Below are 22,768 nucleotides of genomic sequence, written 5' to 3' on the forward strand. Positions count from 1 at the left end.
TTTAAATAAAAAAATTATACTCACTATCCACCATAGTGTAGGTAGCAGTGAAACCTGCTCTTTCTATAAACCTGTCAGTGACAAACTTAATAGTCAAGAAGCTGTCAGTAGAAAGAAAAGGAGCTGGAATGTTGGAGCCGCAAAATGTGCCCGCTAAAGTGGCATTTCCATTACTGCCATCATACAGCTAAAGGGGAAACAGAAAACCCAAACAGTGTCAATACGGTATAACATGTGTGATGTGCACAATGAAAATTGAGCAGATGTGATCAAAAAGAGGGATGAAATTTACAGATTCAAATCTAATATAATTTCTAACTGTGCAATCCTGAAGGCAGGAGCCAAAGCGCCACAGGAGTTGGTGTAACCCTGCGCCGTGATAAAGTGGCATGGATGGCGGTGTGTGGGCACTTATGCTGGCTCCTCAGAGTGATGCAGCAGCATGGGCCTCGACTGTTGGCACGGCCGCATGGGCAGCAAAAACCTGGAAGTGGGTACCCACACCTGCGTTGGGGGTGGGGTGTTCCCGAGATGTTCCCAGAGGCGGAGCTGAGGTTAGTCAGCTTTCACACACGTTTCGGCCCGGGAATGCCCCTCTATGCTGCAGCGTTGCTATGCTAGCAAAATAGCTGGTGTACCCCCATGTAACTCCATGAAGGAGTTTCGTGGTGGTGTTTTTTTTTTTTTAAAGAAAAATACATTTTAAAGGTTTATTTTTTGGCTGCGAAACCGCTGTGGAGGCGGGCCGCCGTCTTTCTACCCCTCCTTCAGGAATGGTCTGCCCTGATAATCTCATATAAAATAGCCAATTTCAACAGAACACTTAGGGTCAAACTAGACATGACAGCGTCCATGGGTCTGACCCATGGATGCCACTGCTATTTTAAAGTGTTTTAAAAATGCTGCAACCGGGCCTGCAGCGTAGTAGTCTGAAACTCCCGAATCCCCCCACCCACCCCCAGCTTCACTTGATCCTTTGTGAAGCTTTAGGATAGGAAGTGGCTGATTCCCACATTACAAAGTCCTTGTGTTCCCACATGTTTTTCCATAATCAGTGGGAGGGCTGTGGGTGGGGCTATAAGGGGGGCCATGACACCGCCTGTGGTGCCATGTCAGTTCCGGTAAAAAAAAAACATACATGACATAGATAACTCTAGGAATTGACGGAAACTCTATGCTAACGTTAGAGATTCTGGTGATTCCTAAAGCAGCCCTATCTCACATATGGTTTGTACCCAAAGTGACATGATGCCACAGTTGGCATTGCAAGATATCTTCTTATTTTCCTCTTGCTACCACTCAGAGCAATGACAGGCATTGGGTATGGGGGATCCCCTGTCCTTACCAGGGCACTGACAGCCCTATCCATAACTGTTGTGGCTGTATGCTTGCCGGTCCACATCTTCATGCCCTCCCATTACTGTCTCTTTGTCTTCTCTGTACTTGTGTTTGTTTTGTCAAAAAATAATCCATATTCGCTCTTGTATTCTGGACATTCTTGTCTGACGAGCAATGAAACTGCATGACAGAGAATCAGCCTCTGAGGGTGCTACATGCGAATCAATCTATGGCTTTGCCTCATATGCTTGTGTTTCACAATGGAAAACAGTTAGTGGCGTTGTTGATCACTGGTGGTATTAGTTTCTTTAGGACTTTCTGTGAATCTTGCCAGCATAGCTATGGATTAGACAGTGGGTGATATGTTTGTTTCAAGGGAAAACATGAGGGGGGCATGAATGTGTGCATCAATCCCATGGCTTATAGTGCTGTTATCTTCCTTTTACCACTGGTATAGAGCTAGTAAAGAAATAATAACACTAATATTTTTTGTAGTCTAATATTTTTTGTAGTCTAAGGTTAAAACACACTAAAATGACTACTGGGCATGTCTTGCTTAGCAGAGAGGATCTTACTTTGACGTAGTCATATCGACAGCTTTGAAAAAATGCTGCTTCAAGTTCGAAAGTGTTGAATGTGAGGTTGATGAGTCTGTTTCCAGGTGTAACAATAGTCCACACACATTCCAGATCTTTATCATATTTGCCATCCATGTTGGAGTCTGGAGAGCCAAAGGTGTAACTGGAGTTTGTCAGATAACCACCACAACCTTGTTGAGGACCTGTAAAAAAAAAAGAGTCGCTGCCATCAATCATACATTTGACATTATTAAAGTGTGGCAATGTTAATATTTATAGGAACAACAGTCAGAACATCCAGTTGCATCTTTCAAACATAAATCAGACACAAAGAAGACGAAGAAAAATATAAAAAGCCTTTCTGGTCATGCCATCAAAAAAGCCACCCACAGAATTTGTATTGGGTAATATTAGAAACGCAAGGTGGTAGAGCGCAAATTTCTTCAGAAAACTGACTGTATAATTCAAGGCCAAAACAGAGATTACAATTTCTTCTCACACTAGAAGAACTGACAGTAAAATTGTTTTTTGTCCCCATAACTTCCAGGAGTATAATTCTTATTGAATGTCCCTTTAAGAATTCTTGCATAAGCATTCAACAAACTGCTCTCCCCAACTAACTCTTTCATTAGCATAAAGATCCCTAAGATCCCAGGGATCCCTAAGATCCCTGCCTTTGGCAGGGGAGGGTGGGGTAAAGGTGTAAGAAATAAATATAGTCTCTAAAGTTACGCTAACTAGTGGGTTAACAGCAAAGCTAAAAATATAAGCCATTCTCAAGTGAAATAGATGGCTATGGCTCCAGGGTAATAATCAGCCTGGTTTTAAATAATGGTCTAAAACGCATGGTCCCTTAGCCCACTTTCTTCCGTTTATTCCCTGTTTCACCCAGGATCAAATCTTCGCGAACAGACGGGACCTGATTTGCTGTTGGGTCAACCCTGTGTCGACGAACCCCGTTTTTGCAATTCACGAGTCAAACCTTTATCTCTGGCTCATCTCAGATAAACACGGGCTGAGTCTTCCTGAGTCACAATGGCCCGCCCGACTCCAAACCCCTCCCCTCGCGACCTCTCCGCCTTTTTCTCTCTCTCAAATGTTTATTATTGATATATTGAAATATCAAAAGATCGAGAAAACGTTTTGACGAAAATTAACCCAAACCTCGTGTGGATAGGGACTTTGGACGCTCCCCTTGCAAGCGAGCAAAGTGTAAAAAAAGGCGCATTTTTATTGATGGGGGCTGATTTGTTGAGAAAGTTCAACTGTCCCGGAGGGGGGGCGTGGAAACCAGAGCCATTACTCTCCTGCCTGCCAAATTTTTGTGACCAATCACTGGGGGCGTGGGCGAAGCTGACTTACCAGGAAGTACGCGTCTCCCGCATTTTCTGTTTTCACGGACGGATCAGCACACAGTTTTGCCCTGGATCATTCAAGGTAATGTGTACAGTTCCCCGCCCCCCCCCCCACAGCCCGGGTTCATTTTATCCTGGCTGGAAGAAAGTGGGCTAAGGGACCATGCTTTTTAGACCAATGATCTAGAAGCCTTAGGGCCACAGATATATATCTGGCAACTGTTAGGGTGACATAGGGTTGCCAGCTTCCTGTCTTTGCCTGTTCCCTTTCAACTAGTCTTGAGTCCAAATCCTAGAGGCACATGAACACATGGAACAGATCACTGGTTTATCAAGGTCAGTATCCTCTGATCAGCAGCAGCTCTCCGGAGTCTCAGATAGAGGTCTTTCACATTGCTTACTATCTGATCCTATTATAAACTGGAGATGCCTTCTGCACACAAAGCACGTGTTCTACCACTGTGCTGTAAAGTGACACAGCCACGGTTCTTAAGACAATGGTTCTCCTGGTTTTTTTTACAAATACTGTGCTAGAACTGGCCCACACTGTCTTCTTTTGCCTGTCACATTTCCCATCACTCTGACATCTTTATTTCTCTCCTCTGAGTCTTCTCCAGTCTGCTTACCTTCTTATTGCAATGTGATAACCAAAACAGGGTATGAGGCTCATTTTGAGCCTCTAACAGTGCCAATCATAGTGTTAAAACCACCCCACCCCCATGACTTGCACATAATGTTTCAGTTACTGAAACCCGTCACACAATTTGCCTTTCCTGCAACAGCACAACTCACTGCTGACTTGTATCCAGTTTGAAAGGATGGAAACAGGCTTGAAGCCAAGTATTGAACACTAACTCATGTTGGCTCAGATATAGCTTATATATGCTGAGGTAGCAATTTGAGAGCAAAAATGGTTCTGGCTCCAAGTAGAAAATTGATATTTATTAAAGCGACATTAATAGAATAGCAGCCATAGCAATAGCTGGAATGGCACCAGCAATAATGAAAGGATGAACGATGAAATAATTATATTTTAAGGCTGAGGTTTTTCCAAATGTAAACCATGAATGACAGACCCACTGGAGGGAACTGAAAACAGTTAATTATAGGGTTGCCAGGTTCTCCCCTGGCCATCGGTAGGGTTGCCAACCTCCAAGTCTCCTGCTATTACAACTGATCTCCAGCCGACAGAGATCAGTTCACCTGGAGAAAATAGCCGCTTTGGCAATTGGACTCTATGGCATTGAAGTCCCTCCCCTTCCCAAGCCCCGCCCTTAACAGGCTCTGCCCCAAAAACCTCCCACCGGTGGCGAAGAGGGACCTGGCAACCCTAGTCATCAGTGAGGGAGGTGTGTGTGTGGGGGAATCTTACAACACAGAATCAAAGATGAAGTAGTTTCTGCCTTCAAATACTGGAATATGTCCCACTGTGGTTTTGGAGAAAATGTAACTTTTATAACACTGAATTGAAGATGAAGTAGTTTCTGCCTTCAAAGATAAATTTGATCGCTCTCCCAACAGATATTTTAGTGTGTGAATTTGATCGCTATAGAGGTACTGTGTATATGTGTGTGTGTGGGGGGGGAGAAAATAAGGCGATTAACCCTTTCCCTGCAGGCTACTTTTGTAATCACATCCCTCTCACCACCAATCTCCCGCCCCCTCATCTATAAGAACACAATACAGAGACCCCTGCCGATTTCTGTATTATTGCCTCTGCAGATAGGAAAAGGGCATAGGGAAGGACAACTGTGATTGCAAAACTAACACAGAGAAAGGGTTAATTATCCCCTTTGCCAGTAAAATGGACTGTGATCAAATTCACAGCTCCCAATCCACAACTTTCATTTCACTAAAAAAAGAAAGAAAAAGAAAAAAGGATGAAGATTAATCATGGGTGTAGTCTGAGTGGATTCCTGTTTAATGACAAATGATGTTCCGTGGAACAAGCTTAATGATTTGCAGTTACTGTATCCCTAATGCTAAGATGATGTTTTAATTAGAAATGAGATCCCATCTCCTTTCAGGTCAACAAAGTATTAATCTGTCAATAACATTCACAAAGGAAGAAGGAAAGATAACACTATTTCTGCCATCATCCTTGAGAAACCCATCACCAGAAATGAAAAAGGCCAGACTTCTAAGGGAAGAAAATAAACAATGTTTGGATTACTCCAAATGAGTTTTCCTATGTCTGCTCACCTCCTTCCAAGAGTTAATTAGGGTCACCAACAACATTAAGAGGAACACTATAATCACATTACCAAATCTGGCTTCACTAATATGGTTACAGAATAATGTACTCATAGTACATTAATGAAGAATTGTGTTTCAGGTTTGGCATGCGGATGCTTCAGTAATACAAAACCTTTCAGGATTTTAGGTTGGATAGAGAAGATGGAGTTTCGCTATGGACTAATTTTAAACAGACTTCGGAGGTTTTGCCTCTTTATCCGCCAAAGATTTAAATAGAAATCTTTCTAAATATTGTCGAAGGCTTTCACGGTCAGAGTTCATTGGTTCTTGTAGGTTATCCGGGCTGTGTAACCGTGGTCTTGGAATTTTCTTTCCTGACGTTTCGCCAGCAACTGTGGCAGGCATCTTCAGAGTAGTAACACTGTCCTTCAGTGTTACTACTCTGAAGATGCCTGCCACAGTTGCTGGCGAAACGTCAGGAAAGAAAATTCCAAGACCACGGTTACACAGCCCGGATAACCTACAAGAACCAAAGAAATCTTTCTAGCTTTTAGAGAAGTGGCACAAAGTTTCTTAAATGATTACTTCAGTCGGGCCTACTTATAATTGTTCTGGAACCATAGGTCATTTGTACTTAAATATCTTAATATCATTTATTTTGTTATTTGTTACTTTTTAATATCTTTATATCATTTGTTATTTTGTGACTATATCCACCAGATACAGGCTTTTGGAATTCTGTATGAAAGACCCTTTTTCTAACAGTGCAAGTGAACTACCTGAAAACTGTATAGGGTGGGGGGCAGCATCCTGCCCCCTCAACCTGGGAGAAAAATTAAAAAGAAAAATAAGGCGTCTACTTACAGGAGGTTCTTACCATAGAGTTCCTGGCCATTCCTAGAACTGCAGCAATGGGACCTGGGGGCTTGGCACCCCTACAAACTGAACATCCAGTGCATTTATCCTTGTGCCCCACCCTTATAATAAGGAATTCTCATTGCCCTCCCCCCCCCCAAAAAAGCATAAGAATTGAATCTTAGAACTCTTTCCGTTTTTGAAGATCAATAGCAGACAGACTTTCCAAACCTGGGGCTAGTATTAAGAATTGCCCTTGATACTTGGGGTAGTAGACTCCTTTGAATTCCAGAAAGGGGGAATCCTTTATATAGCTATCTAATAACTAGCAAGGAATGAAAGAACATTAGCTAAAGTTAGGGTTGCCAGCTCTAGATTGGGAAATACCTGATTTTGTTTTAGATTTGCAAAACTTAAACTGAAAAGGAGTTCACAGAAATTACTATGTGGAGAACTATGTGAATATGTAAATTAGGGTTGCCAACCTCCAGGTATTAGCTGGAGATCTCCTACTATTACAACTGATCTCCAGCCGATAGAGATCAGTTCCCCTGGAGAAAATGGCCAATTTGGCAATTGGATTCTATGGCATTGAATCCCCTCCCCAAACCCCGCCCTCCTCAGGCTCCACCCCAAAAGTCTCCCACCGGGGGCAAAGAGGGACCTGGCAACCCTAATGTAAACGTATAGAAGGTAAAGTGGGCCATCAAGTTGCAACAAACTTGTGGCAACCTCATAAAGTTCCCCCCTTATGGGGGTTCAAGGCAACAGATGAGCAAAGGTGGTTTGCCATCGCCTTCCTCTGCATAGCAGCCCATCTTCCTTGGTGATCTCCTATCCAAGAACCAACCCTGCTTAGCTTCTGAGCTCTGATGGGGCTTGCTTTTTTAAAAAGGTGTCCAAATATACTTCTTATTCTTGTATTATTTTCAGACTATAGCAAATGTAAAGCCGCTACTGGCCAGGGGGGTGGGTGTAATGACTCTGCATAAGAGCATGCCTCTGCTATAACACAAAGGCTTTTTAATGGCAAAATGTCTGAAGGGCCCACTTGGCAAATCCAGATGAGTTACTTCTTCTCCAAATACTGAATGAACAGGGCAATATCATGGGAGGGAATGTGTCAGGCTTTTAAATAGTGATTACCAAATTCATCAATGATACTTAAATATTACAAGAAGGCTGGAAAAGAGCATTCTTAAAGTCAAGCAGAGCAATTTTTAAAAAAGTTTAGTTGGAAGTGATTTAAGTATCAGCCCTAAAAATTTGAGTGTTCGACCATTCTTTCTTTCCTTTTTTACTTTCAAATGATTATACAAATTCCTAATTGCTACAGAGGTGATTCCACCTATGTGGAAATAGCATGTATTGCTCAGAATGGCGTGTGGTAGGATGAAAGTTCAAACGCTTCCAGTATTGATTGCATGTGAATAACTGGGACGGTGAGAAGAAGGGGTTTAGTTTAGGCAACTCCTTGACACGTGAGAAGCATTCAGACAAAAAAAAAATCCCCTCATGTGAAGCCTGAAGTGGTACAGTCTCTGGTGTTTCCACATGCCTTATTCAGCACAGATTAGAATGTGCCCCAAAGCCTGGCCTCCATAGGCAGAGAAGAATTCTAAAATGGAACAATGGATTGTACAATGTCTGTGGGTAGGAAATGACATTTTTGAATGCTCTGTCATATTCAAAAAATATTCAAAAAAAACCCCTGCTAGTTAAACACTAGGGAGAAATGTTCTGGCTCAACCTGCTCTCTGACACCCCAATTTTCTGTTTAAAGGAGCTTTCAAAACATGATTTCCCTGCTTGAACTGTGGAAGTAATAGAGTATACCCAAACACCTTAAAATGTGGCCACCCAATTCTGCCATATGAGTAGTCAAGGCTTGAGTAAGTGGCTAAATCCTAAAATCAGATTCTTTAACCAACCTCAGTGTGAGTCGAAAGGGTCCTTTGAATCTGCTTAAGGGTCAATTAACCTGTTAAGTATTCTTGGATATGCAGCCTAGGTTTCCATCGATAAACTAAGCAATATGGCACTGGAATTGTAGCAGGAGAGGGAAATGCAGGATCCCCCTGCTCTATATTACCCTTTTAACTGACTTTTTAAAACAAATGCAGCCACAGGAACAGGAACAAGAAGGTCTAACCTTTCCCCCCTTTGCCCTGTTTTCTCACTGAAAGTTAGTATGTTCAAGTTTCTTTTCCAGTAGGGGAAAAATACAATTACAACCAAAAACAACTTTCATGTGTGTATGTGTGTCAGTTAAAATATCAGGAAAATATATATAATACATAGTTCATTATTATCAGTATGTAATCTCGTATCTGATTATCCATGTTCGAGAACCTTTCCCTGTATCTCCTGCATGCTAAGAAGAAGAGTTGGTTTTTATATGCCAACTTTCTCTGCCACTTAAGGGAGAATCAAACCGGCTTACAATCACCTTCCCCTCCCCTCCCCACAACCGACACCCTGTGAGGTAGGTGGGGCTGAGAGCTGTGACTGGCCCAAGGTCACCCAGGTGGCTTCATGTGGAGGAGTGGGGAAACCAATCTGGTTCACCAGATTATCATCCGCTGCTCATGTGGAGGAGTGGGGAATCAAACCCGGCTCTCCAGGTCAGATTCCACTGCTCCAAACCACCGCTCTTATCCACTACACCACGCTGGCTCTCCCAATGACCCAACGGGTGGCTTGTATTTAAGAGGCTGGAAACTCTCAGTGTTGATATCCCTTTTACCTATTGTCTCTCTGAAAGATGCATTCCATCCACCAGCTGCTTCCAAGAGATCAGTTGTGAACACCAGGAATAAGTTGTTTGCGGAAGTCCTGATTGTGGGAGGAAGAGCAGCACCACAGAATTTGCCAAGAAGTGGAGCAAGTGTGTCCGGGCCATCGTACACAGTGATGTAGTCTTTGCAACAAGATGAAGAGGCCTCGAGCTGGAAGCTGTTGAATCTGTAAAATGCATTTTGCCATTGATTGTTCAGCTTTCCTTAAAGATGTAAGTTTGTGAAAAGGAATAGCAACAGACAAGACCAGGTAAGACATGTGACTTACCTTTAAGCAGTACTTCTTTTCTAAAATGTTGGGCTGAAGCAAAAACGCTTGACTCTTCATCGCATCAAAGCACATTCTTCTTTAACACTACCAGGCCAGTCTCATGTGAGTTTTGCTCAGTAATAAGTGCTATTGAGTTTAATTGGACTTGAGCTCCCAAATAAGAGTACACAGGATTTCTGTTTAATGTTGCAGTGGTATGTATGCTTACTAAGGAGCATGTTCCAATGAGAAAATGTGCATAGGATTGCTCTGTAAATTACTTGCCTTAAAGTGAAGCCAAGGCATTGAAAACAGCAAGAAGTGTCCATGATCGTAGGACTACCACAATGAAGAAGTGGTTCAGAGGACCCAACCAAAAGGCCGGGCACTAGTGTTGCCAACCTCCAGGTGGTGGCTGGAGATCTCCTGCTATTACATCTTATCTCCAGGTGACAGAGATCAGTTCACCTGAAGAAAATGGCCACTTTGGAAGGTGGATTCTTAGGGTTGCCAGGTCCCTCTTCGCAACCGGCGGGAGATTCTGGGGGCGGAGCCTGAAGAGGGCAGGGTTTGGGGAGGGGAGGGACTTGAGTGCCATAGAGTTCAATTGCCAAAGCAGCCATTTTCTCCAGGTGAACTGATCTCTATTGGCTGGAGATCAGTTGAATTAGCAGATCTCCTGCCGCTACCTGGCAGTTGGCAACCCTATGGATTCTATGGTATTATACCCCATTAAAGTCCCTCCCCTCCTCAAATCCTGTCCTCCTCAAGCTCCACCCATGAAATCTCCAGGTATTTCCCAATGCAGAGCTGGCAACCCTACCGGGTACTAATGCAGCTCATCCTCTCATGCTGGCACTAGGGAGCAACTGCAGCTAGGGTTGCCAACTGCCAGGTAGTAGCAGGAGATCTCCTGCTAATTCAACTGGTCTCCAGCGGATAGAGATCAGATCGCCTGGAGAAAAATGACAGCGTTGGCAATTGAACTCTATGGCACTGAAGTCCCTCCCCTCCCCAAACCACGCTCTCCTCAGGCTCCACCCCAAAAATCTCCCACCGGTGGAGAAGAGGGACCTGGCAACCCTAACTTAATCCCTGATGCCCTTGCAGCAATTGCCTTTGGGACTCCAGTGGTGGTTCTTCCTCCACAGCCCCAACGTTTAGCATAGCTGTGCTACAGAAGAATTGGATATTTGCTTGGCTGTGCAATTTTTTTAAAACGTTGCTTTGGCAGCAGCTACCTCAACAGCACAAGGATCTGCACTGTGTAACTGAAGATAAGCTGTGGTAGCCATTTTGTGGATTTCGCTGCCTTCTGCAGCAGCCATTTTGTGGCTTTCTGTGCCCACCAAACTGTGAGAATTCCAAAGGTGTCCGCAGGCTGAAAAAAAGCTGGGGATCCCTGTCTTCGGGTCAAGGGGTTTGTTGAAAACCAGCATTTTTCTGACAAACTGGATCACAGATACATGCAGTATCTTATGATGTAGTTTTGGATGAAAGGAGCAGTGAAGCCTGTGCAAATGCAGTTTAACTGAACAGTAATGGAAGGGATAAAGGGCAGGAACAGATGACACACGCTCCAAGACATAGGATCATTCTTCAATTGTCATTGCAAAGATGTTCCCCATAATTATTAGGAATCATAGTTTTACAATTAAGTTACTTATTGGAATGTGTATTGTAATGCCCAGATATAAGGGCTGGTATAAAATACTATGTACTCATATGCACACACATGGAAGCTTTGGGGAAGTTGGCATCCGGGAGCCATGAACTAACAAATCATGCTCTCTGTGCTTGGTACGGCCTTTCACCAGTAGAGCTCTGAATTACCTTCATCCTTAGGAATGTGTTTTCTACTTCCAAGATCACAAGACCTAAAACTTGCTTAGAGATGGCGTCGGGCAATATCTATGGCCATGCTAATTAGAGTGAAGTAGACACTTAATGTGCATTGGTGCTTTTGTGTATCAATCTGCTTGTCAGCAGCCATGGGCCTGCCCCATGCGAATGCATAAATGATCCTAAGCTTCCTTTGTCTCTCGGGTGAGTAACTCTGCATCTTATTTGTGGGTTATTTCACCCCCAGGTCTGTGTTTAGCTAAATAAAGAACTGTTGCTCTTTTTAACCTCCTCCTAGTTGTCTTCATTGGACTCTATAAGACAACCAGGGCACTTCAGTATTGATTACCAAAAAAAGGCTAGCCACTTTCTCACCATTTAATGAAAACTCATTTTGTTTACGTACTTGAGTTCCACAATCTTGTTTCTTCCAACGATGATATGGTATGAACAATTCATATTGTGATGGTAATCAGAAATGGAATGGGCTGGGCTGCTTATTGTGCCCACTGAGTGATTGAAAACACCACCACAAGCTACAATGAAAGGAGAAAAAGAAAAGAAAAGATTGTCGTAACTATTCATGAAATACCTTTAGCATACCATGCAAATTTATCGGTATATACAAGCTGCATGAAGTGAACTTGAAAGTTGTGAACACAGGTCTGTTTTGTTGGAATCTTACTGGAAATCTCTCTTGTTTTACCCAAAAGTAAAAGTGTTGATATGAGATCTAGCAGAATATTCTAAGGTGTTGGGGTGGGGGGGGACAGTCTTTACATGCAAAGCCAATCTACGGAGGGTGAGGAAACAGAATAGAGCATGATACTGTTTCAGTAATGGCCACTTCCTCCATCCCCATTTCTTTGACACATTAGACAGACCTTGTACTCTGTATTTCCCTTAAGGTGGGCACACCTGGGATTCCTCTTCTCCTTATGTATTTTTACATCTAGCTTGATGGTATGTTCAGGGGAGCTCAAACGTTTGTGTTTATTATTCTGTAATATTTTGGTGGGTGCTAATAAAAGGAATTTATTGTTGTTTTCGCATTTTTTCCATGCACCAACATGGCTACTTATAATTTTCAGCTCTTGCAGACTGCAAAGCGGAGTGATCTTGTAACTAATAATTGAAGGCTTCAGGATGAGGGTTTTAGACTCCACTTCAAGGTCTACTTAGCAATTAGGGTTGCCAGGTCCCTCTTCACCACCAGCGGGAGGTTTTGGGGTGGAGCTTGAGGAGGGCAGGGTTTGGGGAGGGGCTTCAATGCCATAGAGTCCAGTTGCCAAAGCAGCCATTTTCTCCAGGTGAACTGATCTCTATCGGCTGGAGATCAGTTGTAATAGCAGGAGATCTCTAGCTACTACCTGGAGGTTGGCAACCCTATTAATGATTCACAGCTGTGGAAACTACAGTACATTCAAGCCCCTTTTCGATTTTTCACAATGTACGCAGCTGAGACATAGAGGCAGCCCAGTCTTTGTTCCCTCTTTGAAGGCATCCAAGTTCCTCTGGAAAAAGCATCTATAAGCACTACTCAATTTTATAGCCTTTGCTCGGAAATAGGCTGCTTTTGGCCTTGTTTACCAAATGCATGAACCCACTCCCGCTGAAGTTCTAAAGGACTAGTCATCGTATTAACCACTCTCATATAACAAGTAACATTTTCTAACGGGTGATGAATATCTATGCTCTCGTTCTTCATTTTCAGCTAAGACGGAGAGGGCACTGTACATTGGACTGATGACAAATAAAAGACAAAAGCCCTGAAGATTTTTTTTTTTTTAAAAAGCAGCATTCATTCTCTGCAAGAAGAGAGAAGCTTTTTTTTTGCCATTGGCAAAGAACAAAGCTAGAAGGAAATAGAATGTTAATTGCTAGAATCTTCTTTGGGTGGGCAAACAACCTAATAAAAAGCTATAGTCATCCTTCACAAATGTCAGAAGTCAAAGGTCAGACAGTAACAGCCAACTGGAGTGAGTTATGAACATCTCTTTCATGAGTAAATGAATACTGTCATCCTTCAATGCTGTTCCATCTAGCCAGTGGCTATCAAGATGATTTATTCTAAACAAAGGTACTTGATTTCATGCTTTTAGGCAATGGCTGTTTGTCAAGGGGACAGTAAGGAGGGAATTTTCAGCATTTTCTAATATTGGTGCAAAATGGGGCCCTCAGATCGGTATCGTTACAAGTGGAGAGAGTCGCATCTGGTTGCCTCTTGTACGCATGCATAGAAAAACATAGTTTTGCCCCTGTGAAATGTTACATTCATGTCTACTCACGGATTATACTGTAGGTCACCAAAAAACCCATGCCAACAGTGTGAGAGTCTGTGTAGAAGTTCAGTAGTGTGGGACCAAAGATGCTGACAGGCTCAGGGATTTCATTACCACAAATGGTTTCCACAGGGTATAAATTAACTCTGTTCCCTTTGAAGATCTTCACTCCATCATAACATATTCCTAACATTCCAGGAGCTGCATGACACACAATTGCAGAATTTTTCAACTTCATGCAGAATTGTTTATCATCCAGTACTGCATACATTAAGCCAGTCTCATTGTTTTCATCCTTCACCTCAGTAGTCAAGCTTGGGCACTCAAATTAATCATGTGGTTACTATGCACAAGATCACTTGACTGAGAAGTAAGAGAAATATGTGTTGCCTATAAAACCAAAGTTAGTCCAAGGTCTCAACTTGTGATTATGTACTAAGTTCCCTTACTAGCTGGACAATATGAGGCAAACAAACATAATGTATCTCTTCTAAAGCAATACTGTATTGGTATACTGACTCTTTCCCAAAGACACAAGAGTATTTTCTAGATATATTTTGCAGGAGGCTCAGACATCCTAGCACTTTGAACATCCAAAATTTCCAGTATATACAATGGCTCTGATTCAGAAACTTAGTCATGACTAAATGCCATTGAAGCTAGTCAAAGAAGTTAGTCACAACTAGCTTTGAGTGCTACTGATTCCATAGGACTGAGACATGGCTGGGGTTGCCAGCCCCCCAGCGGGGGTGGAAGATTCCTCACCCTAACTCCCATCTCTCTCCCATCTGAAGAGATGGGAGAAAAAATAAAAAAGGCCATAGGGCAGTGGATGGGACACCACTTAAGGGAAAATCTGAAAGCTACGTCATGCCTCTCTAGCAATCACCGGAAACTCAGTGGTAAGACAATACTAACTACTTCTATTTTTTTTAAAACTGTGGAGATCAGATTATAGATTTCCCAGCATCTTGCATATTTGTGTGCGCGTGCACACACATACACACACACATTACATCCATGGTTGCAACTAACTTTAAATTACCTCAGATTTTAATAGGACTTTGCTGTAGCAAACTGTTGCTGATTGCACCCATGGGATATACGTATTTTTGACCCCAGTGGCTGCAATCAGTGCTCCACAGATACATCTTCATTTAATTAAGGCAAGAGAACTTTTTTTAAAAAAATACCAGGCTATGACTTTTCAAAAGAAAATGCATAAACATTTAAAGGCTCAGTTCTTGTAGGTTATCCGGGCTGTGTGACAGAAAGAAAATACCAAGACCACGGTCACACAGCCCGGATAACCTACAAGAACTGATGAACTCTGACCGTGAAAGCCTTCGACAATATTTAAAGGCTCCTTTACGCTCCCACCAACAACACAATGAAAAGCAGGTCTTTATAAGCTGCTTAGTTACTTCTGTATTAGTAATAATACTGTTGTATTATTTCTGGTTGATCCTATATCCGATGGGTATCTTGTATGCTGCAAAACTGCAGCTTTATTTCTTGTTTTTGTAATAAATAAGTAGCAAGCCAACAAATGATTATTTGGGGTAGCATGGCAGCACAATACTGTTGTTGTTTCTAAGTTCCCAAAAAAAGACAAATGCCAAGAGGACTGGATCATCTCTTTGGAAGGCTCTCTTGGGCTTGATTGCATCTAAAGATATGTGGTACTTTGACTCCATCAAACCAAACCCTACCGTTAGTATATTAGCCAATTCGCTCCTCTCCTCCCACGTCTTTTCCACTTTTCCTTGCAGTTTCCTAGGTGTGTGAGCCTGTAATTCTGGCTGCTGGGGTGGCTAAGGCTGGTGGATCTCTTTAGCTCAGGGGCTCTGGGCTGCAGTGGGCTATGCTGATCTGGTGTCTGCACCACGTTTGGCACCAGTTTGGAGTTCTAGACATAATATGCAGTCCCACCTTCAACATTCCACCTAGCAAAATCTGCACATCCATTCGTCCATTGGAAATGTTCCACATTCTCAGAAGTGTTGAATTGTCATATTAAATATATTGATATAACAAAAGAACATAAGAAGAGCTCTCCTGGATCAAACCAGTGGTCCATATAGTCCAGCATCCTGTATCATAAAGTGGCCAATTACAACCAGTTGCCCTGGAGGGCCAACAAAAAGGGTGTAGTCAGGGCCTACCCCTGATGTTGCCTCCTAGAATTGGAATTTACAGTGATTAACAAAAAAGGAAGTAATTAACAAAACGTTCTACCACTTACGTTGCAAATCAAAACTTTCAAACTGCAAGAGGACAACAGACTGGGGTTTCACATGTATGATATAGTTGCAATTCAGGTTGTTGTCGTATTGGCGGGGAAAGTTAGGAGAGACAATTTGTCCTGATTGAGCAGTGAAATTTGCTCCGCACCCTTAACATAAATAGAAACAAAGAAATAGTAAGCTTCTACCAAAAAAGAAAAAAGTTCAGAGAGTACAAATTCAATAACCTACAGAAGTCTAGAATGTGATTTCTGGGCATAAAGATATAATTGTGAGGACATGCCAACATTACTTTCCATTTGTACAACTGCTAAAATGGCCCAGTGTAGCATTAAAGGGAAGGTATTATATTCAGGTATAAGATAACACTTTTCAAATTTGTCTGTGCTGCATCACTTCACTCTGATGGAGGGGGCTCACATAATTGCATACAGAAAAAAGAAACTCCATGCACACAGATAATTAAATGTCAGGGAAAAGAAAAGTCTAGACCTTCTTTTCCCTGATATTTATCTTTCCAGTAGTAGTCTGGAGGAGCACTCAATCATGTAAGCCATCTACCAGCAGTCAGAACTGATACAAGTCAGATGCTGGCTTACCAACCAAAAGAGAAAAATATGATATAAATAGACGAACATAAAAAATATCTTTTAAAAGACCTATACACAACCATTTTTAGAGAAGAAAAAACTATTAATTACAAAACAAAATTCTCCACCCTCACAACTGGGAAGTGAGTTCAAAAGCCAAAGGTACTGCCTTTGTGACACCCAATTCAGAGAAATTCGCATTAGGGACACGTAGAACCCTTAGTTCCTTTCCACAAATAAAGCCTACTGGAATATTTTAAGGGACCCCTGTTGTATTTTTTCAGATGCCCAATGGGTCCAAATTATTTCCTGAGCTAGATCTCTCTTGCTAGCCCTTGGTTCAAGCATGCCATGCCAATGTATTGACTATGTTATCAGTTTGCATCAGGCCTGGGAACCACGTTGGCGGTCTAGTACACTGTTCCAAACAGTCCCTAAAGTGAATGAGATGTTCTGTCCTCTGTGGAAGCAGTGGTAGTGATACAGGTCAATGTTAACAGGAGGGGGACATTACCTAGTTTATAAATGCCTTCATCCTAATTTGATACTGATTTGGGTATGATTCTATGCTGTCAACTTCAAACCATACTTTTGTCCTAAATGAATGCCCAAATAATTGTTACTTAAATCTATCTTTATAGCAATCCTTACATTTGTCATTACTTACTGCTTATATAAGATGTGGAAAAGCCTTGTCCAGGGCTGTCTCGTGACTGAAACAATATTGTTATCACATTTCTTGGGGCAATAACAGATGCAGGAGCTGAATTTCCACACCCAGAAGCTAAAACTGCATCTTCTTGTTCTTCATTGCTTCCTCTCAGCACCTGGAGGGGGGGGGGAAAGTGCTACTATTTTGAGTATCTAAATAAGAATGCCTGAAGATCTGCATTCATACCAACTCCAAACACCACTGATTATGGCAAAACTGGTTTTAATGTCCTCAAGCAAAACAAAATTAGTCCATTGTCTATAAAGCAAGTGGCATAGAAATTGATATATATATATATATATATATATATATATATATATATATATATATATATATATATATATATATATATACCAACTTTCTTGTTATTATTAGTAGATCCATGTGAACCTGCCTGTCAGTTGAGATCCACCTCTGAAGCACTGCTCTGTGTGCTTTCTGTTAAGTGGGTGTGCAAAAGAGACAGAGCCTTCTCTGTTGTGGCATCAGTGAAGTTTCCTTACCAAAGATTTGTCAAGCTTGTTGAGTTTTGGTGCTAGATAAAAAAAACTTTCTTTATTCTCTCAGGCTTTTAAATTATTTTCTTCTCCTTCATTTTCCTAAATAGTAATTCTTTTAGTTGTATGCTCCTTTTATTTAATTGGATTTCTAGTTAAATGCTGCTTTCAATGAATTGGATTTTGTGCTGCTTTTTATGCTGCTGTCTGATGTTATTTTTGGCCCTTCTACTGTATATTTTTGTTGTATTTGTAGTTTAATGAGTTTTATTTGATTGTCAGAAGCTGCCTTTGAAATGGAAACTGAGTATGCAATGTACAAAATGTTTTAAATAAATGTGTAATACCCTAACAACCACAGGGCTTTTCTGTATGCTCAGTTTCCTTGGTTGTAAACTGTTTCTTGGGGGAGGGGGTCAGTTCTACATGTGTTTTGCTCCTTCTAGTGGTCGATTCAATATCAAACAAGCTTATATCCAGCACATCTCCCTACAGATTTAAACTGCAGGCTTTTATGCTGCATATAAATTTGTTTCATATCAAATTTACCATTAGAGGGAGTAAAACACATGCAAAATGGAAAATCCCCCCTGAAGAAACAAAAACGTACAAGTGAGGAAACCGAGAATGCAGAAAAGCCCATAGTCTCATGCTCAAAAATTTACACGTTGAAGAAAAAATGTACAGGTCTAAAGTATCTGAGGCAAGCTTTTGCATCTGTAACACACAGACAAATATGCTTGTACAGAAGATAACTCTGTCTGGCCCTTCGATATCTCTCCTGGGTCATTGCATAATGTGGTTTCACGGGATTCATATATTTGGTTTTCATATACTTTATATCCTATCTTGACTTTACTGTTCTACCATAAATCAATAAATGATGCAACAGTTTAAAAATAAATAATAACAAGCAGTAACCAACCAATAGAATAACGCAAAAGGATAAAAAACATCAAAAGGAACCAGCGGAAAAACTAGATCCCAAACACATACAGACTAAATACTGGGGAAAGGGGAAATTGTATTGCCCTTCTGCAAAGACCAGTTGCATTGATATTGTGTGTACCTCCTCATCCAGGAGCCACCGCTGAAAAAATCCAGTGCTTAATATAAGTCACTTGTTTTGGATAGCGGTGGCATCCAAAGAAGGTTCTCAGTTTATAATATCTGCTGGCATTTGTGTGGAACACTTTTGTGGCACATACTGCTGAAAGAAAGCCATTTCAGATTCATTTATAAATTGCAGTTTTGAGAGATGTTCTGAAACACAAGTGGTACCCCTAAATGAAAACACATTTTGCTGGCTTTCTGTATTTACAATACTAATATCATGGAACAGGGCACTGTTCTTGGCACCCTCAACCCAAAACAACTGCTGAGGTAAACACTAGTTTCAGATTGTTAGTATATTTTCTGAAACAGAAGTACAATAATTTGATAAACTATGTACAGTTGAAGATGGAAATGCTTCAGATCTAATGTTTCTGACAAAGCACCAAGAATAATTTTAGGCCCAGGCACAACCTCAGACTTGTTAAAAAAAAAAAAACTACAGCAAAACCCTCTTTAATGACATGCTTAGCTTTCATTCATACTTAAATCTAACCTGCTCAGGAAAGCTTTTCCATCGAATGGGAAGCATATTAAATTCCCCTCGGGTCAACAAGATCAAGTTACTTTGTACTTAAAACTGTGCTTACTTTCATTATTAAACTGGTGCTTGAGACACCTGGAGAAGCTGCCCTCATAATTGTAAATGCATAAATCAAGCTGAATCTTAGCTGTTATGAGTATTTGACAACTTTCCTTTTCGAAGGGAATTACAGCCCATTCCTGAGCTGGCGGTGGCCAGGGATGGCTGGGAGAAGGTGCCGCCACACTGCCTCCTAAGACGTTCCACGGCCACCGAAAGACAAAAAAAGCCTTTTAGAGGCTTTTTTTGGGTCAAACAGGGCCTTTTCGCCCCATTGAGAAAAGCGAGGCTGCGCCAGCAAAAAGCTGCTGCAGCCTTGCCCCTCTCACCGCTGGCGTACCCAGGGTGAACAGGGACAGGAGGCTGCCTAATGGCAGGAACGCTCCAGGAATGCCTCCTGGGACACTGGAGCGCCCCCTGGGACACTGGCGTGGGCCTTTACACCAATGGGACACTCAGCAACAGGCGTCCAGCCCTCCCTGATGGTGTTGGGGCCACTTATGGCAGCCGATGCAGCGCCTTCCTGGCCTCCTAAGGGCTTTTGCCCTTAAAGGCCAGGAATGCACTGTTAACCACAGTCATCTTCTTTAACAGCACATGTAATGCTTTATCCACAGTACCACTGATGATAAATCTTTACTAAGCTCCCTCCTTCATATAGGGTCTTTTGTGTACAAAAGAAAATTCTAGCCAACATGTACACCTTTGACATTCAACAGGGCAGAACATGAACCTCAGTGTATTTTCATAGTTTCTAATACTAAAGTATATGTGGTTCTTTCTGTCAAGAGGAAGAAGGAGCTATCCAGTTGTTTGGGTCTTTCTACAAGATGACAAATAAAGCTTGCCCTTTATTACAAGTGGGAAGTACATGGCTTTGCAGTCTGAGTACAGTAACATGCAACATCTGCCAAATTCCTGAGAAAACAATTAAGCTGCAGAAAATGGAATGCAAAATATTCTCCGCTGTTTTGTTCAAGTGCCTCCCAGACAATGTCTAAGGAAACATACATTAAATTTCCCCCTGATCATTTTATGAGCTTCCAAATAAAGAAACCATACTAATTTGTATAGTAGTATGCATGGATTTTTCTTTGTTCCTTCCAATATTTTTCATAAAAATACCTTATCTGACAAGTTTGGCATATAGGATTAATTTCTAAAATGAATGATCCTAGTCAAATCTTTTGATATAGAAGCACTGTTCCTGAATCCAGATATCTGTGAACTTGCTGTGGTTTCTCAGGATGGCAAGAGATCCATTATGACATCTAAAGATTTTGTTTAATTAATAGCAGCTGCTGACCCCCATTGGGACCAGAGCTATGGTGCTAAGGAAGTTTAACTATTCCCATTATCTGGCCCTCTCCTCTGAGGCTGCTATGTACCCAGTAGGGTACATTTTCCTCTGTGGAACAACTAACAACCCCAAGTTAGTGAATAAATGACAAACTGGTAAATGAGAAAAGGGATAAACTCCCTCACCACACACTGAAACCCATGGCTGCCATTCAGTTTTAAAATAAATGCACACACATAATCCAGCAAGGGGCCTTGGCTCAGTGCTAGAGCATCTGCTACGCATGCAAAAGGTCTTATATCCAATCCCTGACATCTCCGGTCAATAGGATCAGTTAGTAGGAGCTGTGAAAGACCTCTGCCTAAGACTCTAGAGAACTGCTGTTGGTCACAGTAGGCAATGCTGACCTTGATAGACCAGTAGTCTGTCAGGCATCTTAATGTATTCAGTTGCTGATTTTTCACAGCCTAGATAGTTATAACCTCAATGTCAAGGATGAGGCATTGTCTAGATGCTAAATAGATACCCACTTTCTTATTTTTTCACATTCTCCAGGCCTGAGCTTTCTTAATGAAAACATGATCCAGTTAGGGTTGCCAGCCTCCAGGCACTAGCTGGAGATCTGCTATTACAGCTGATAGAGATCATTTCCCCTGGAGAAAATGGCTGCTTTGGCAATTGGTCTCTATGGCACTGAAGTCCCTCCCCAAACCCTGCCCTCCTCAGACTCCACCCCAAAAACCTCCCACTGGTGCCAAAGAGGGACCTGGCAACCCTAGATCCAGTATATATAGGATATACCGTATATAGAGGATATAGAGTATATAGAGGATGGTGCTGGGTTGTTTTCTGTTGCCCCAGAAGGTCAGACCAGAACCAACGAGTTTAAATTAAATCAAAAGAGTTTCCTTCTAGACATTAGGAAGAATTTCCTAACAGTTAGAGCAGTTCCTCGTGGAAGTGGCTTCCCTGGGAGGTGGTAAGCTCTCCTTCCCTGGAGGTTTTTAGGAAGAGGCTAGATGGCCATCTGTCAGCAATGCTGATTCTATGACCTTAGGCAGATCATAAGAGGGAGGGCATCTTGGGCATCTTCTGGGCATGGAGTATGGGTCTCTGCGGATGTGGAGGGAGGTAGCTGTGAATTTCCTGCATTGTGCGGAGGGTTGGTAGATGACCCTGGTGGTACCTTCCAACTCTATGATTCCATGATTCTATTAAATGTAGAAATTAATGACATTACTGGCAGTAAGTTTACTGCTAGCTTTGAGATTCCTTCTTCCTCAACCCCTTAATCATTTAACATTTCCACTATGATACTATCATCATTGTGGCATTTTCAAACACATTTTGTCGTTGCTATTTTAAGATACTATTATTTACTTGCAGCTCCATCTTCTGGCTTGCTTCACTTGTGTAAAAATGCTAGGAATGCAGGCTGTGTGAAAAGCTACAGAAGCCCACAGCATCCATTGTACACGATGTTTACATACCTTCACATAGCTGCTCTGACACTGCCCATTAGTATCTGGAATCTGGAAGTTCTCATCAAACATCATTTCCAGATGTTTGCTTTCATGAGCAATTATTGTCCACGTGCACCTGATGTTGCTAGGGAAGTTACGTGGCCAGTTAGGAGAACGGATGGTACCATTTTCTGAATGAAGGATACCACCACATCCTACAAGAACAAGGAAGGTTTATGCTGACTCAGTCAAATCCCAGTGTCTTATTTTATTACAGTGCAATCATAAGCAGAGTTACACCCCTCTAAGAAGGAAAGTCTATTACATTAAACAAACAACAAGAACAACAAACAGCAAGCAGATTATCTTAAAGACTAGCACATTCACTGAAGCATAAACTTTTGTGGGCTAGAGCCCACTTTGCTAGATACATTAAATGCACCATCAAAGGGTATAGAAGCATCGATAACTGGAACACGGCTGCTTCTGCAATGTGCAATTTTTTCCTTATGGATATTAGGGCATACTGTTATAACCAACTCTGGTGTAGTAGACACTTATTAGGCTACTTACAGAGACATGCCAAAACTCAAAGGGGACACGATAGAGGCATTGTTGCATAAACTCATTACATTTTGATAAACAAACAGTTTCTGGTCCAACTGGATTTTGCAGCCCTACAAAATCCTGCAAAACTTCTTTGACCAGATTAATTAGCAGGACAGGAAAAAAGAGGGAGCACATACCAAATACACTGATGACTCCATCAC

At 41.8% G+C, this 22,768-nt stretch overlaps 1 protein-coding gene across 1 annotated transcript in view; it reads right to left on the reverse strand.

Moving 5' to 3' along the window:
• The window catches only part of CUBN (cubilin), a 157,887-nt gene that overhangs the window by 11,310 nt on the left and 123,809 nt on the right, over positions 1–22,768 (reverse strand). Inside the window, 8 exon segments of the mRNA XM_056857098.1 lie at positions 25–187; positions 1,914–2,119; positions 9,069–9,286; positions 11,619–11,748; positions 13,501–13,695; positions 15,740–15,889; positions 16,998–17,157; positions 22,026–22,213. Of these exon segments, the coding sequence (XP_056713076.1) occupies positions 25–187; positions 1,914–2,119; positions 9,069–9,286; positions 11,619–11,748; positions 13,501–13,695; positions 15,740–15,889; positions 16,998–17,157; positions 22,026–22,213 (1,410 nt within the window).

The sequence above is a fragment of the Euleptes europaea genome, chromosome 11 (assembly GCF_029931775.1).
Source record: "Euleptes europaea isolate rEulEur1 chromosome 11, rEulEur1.hap1, whole genome shotgun sequence".
NCBI classification, from domain to species: Eukaryota; Metazoa; Chordata; class Lepidosauria; order Squamata; family Sphaerodactylidae; genus Euleptes; species Euleptes europaea.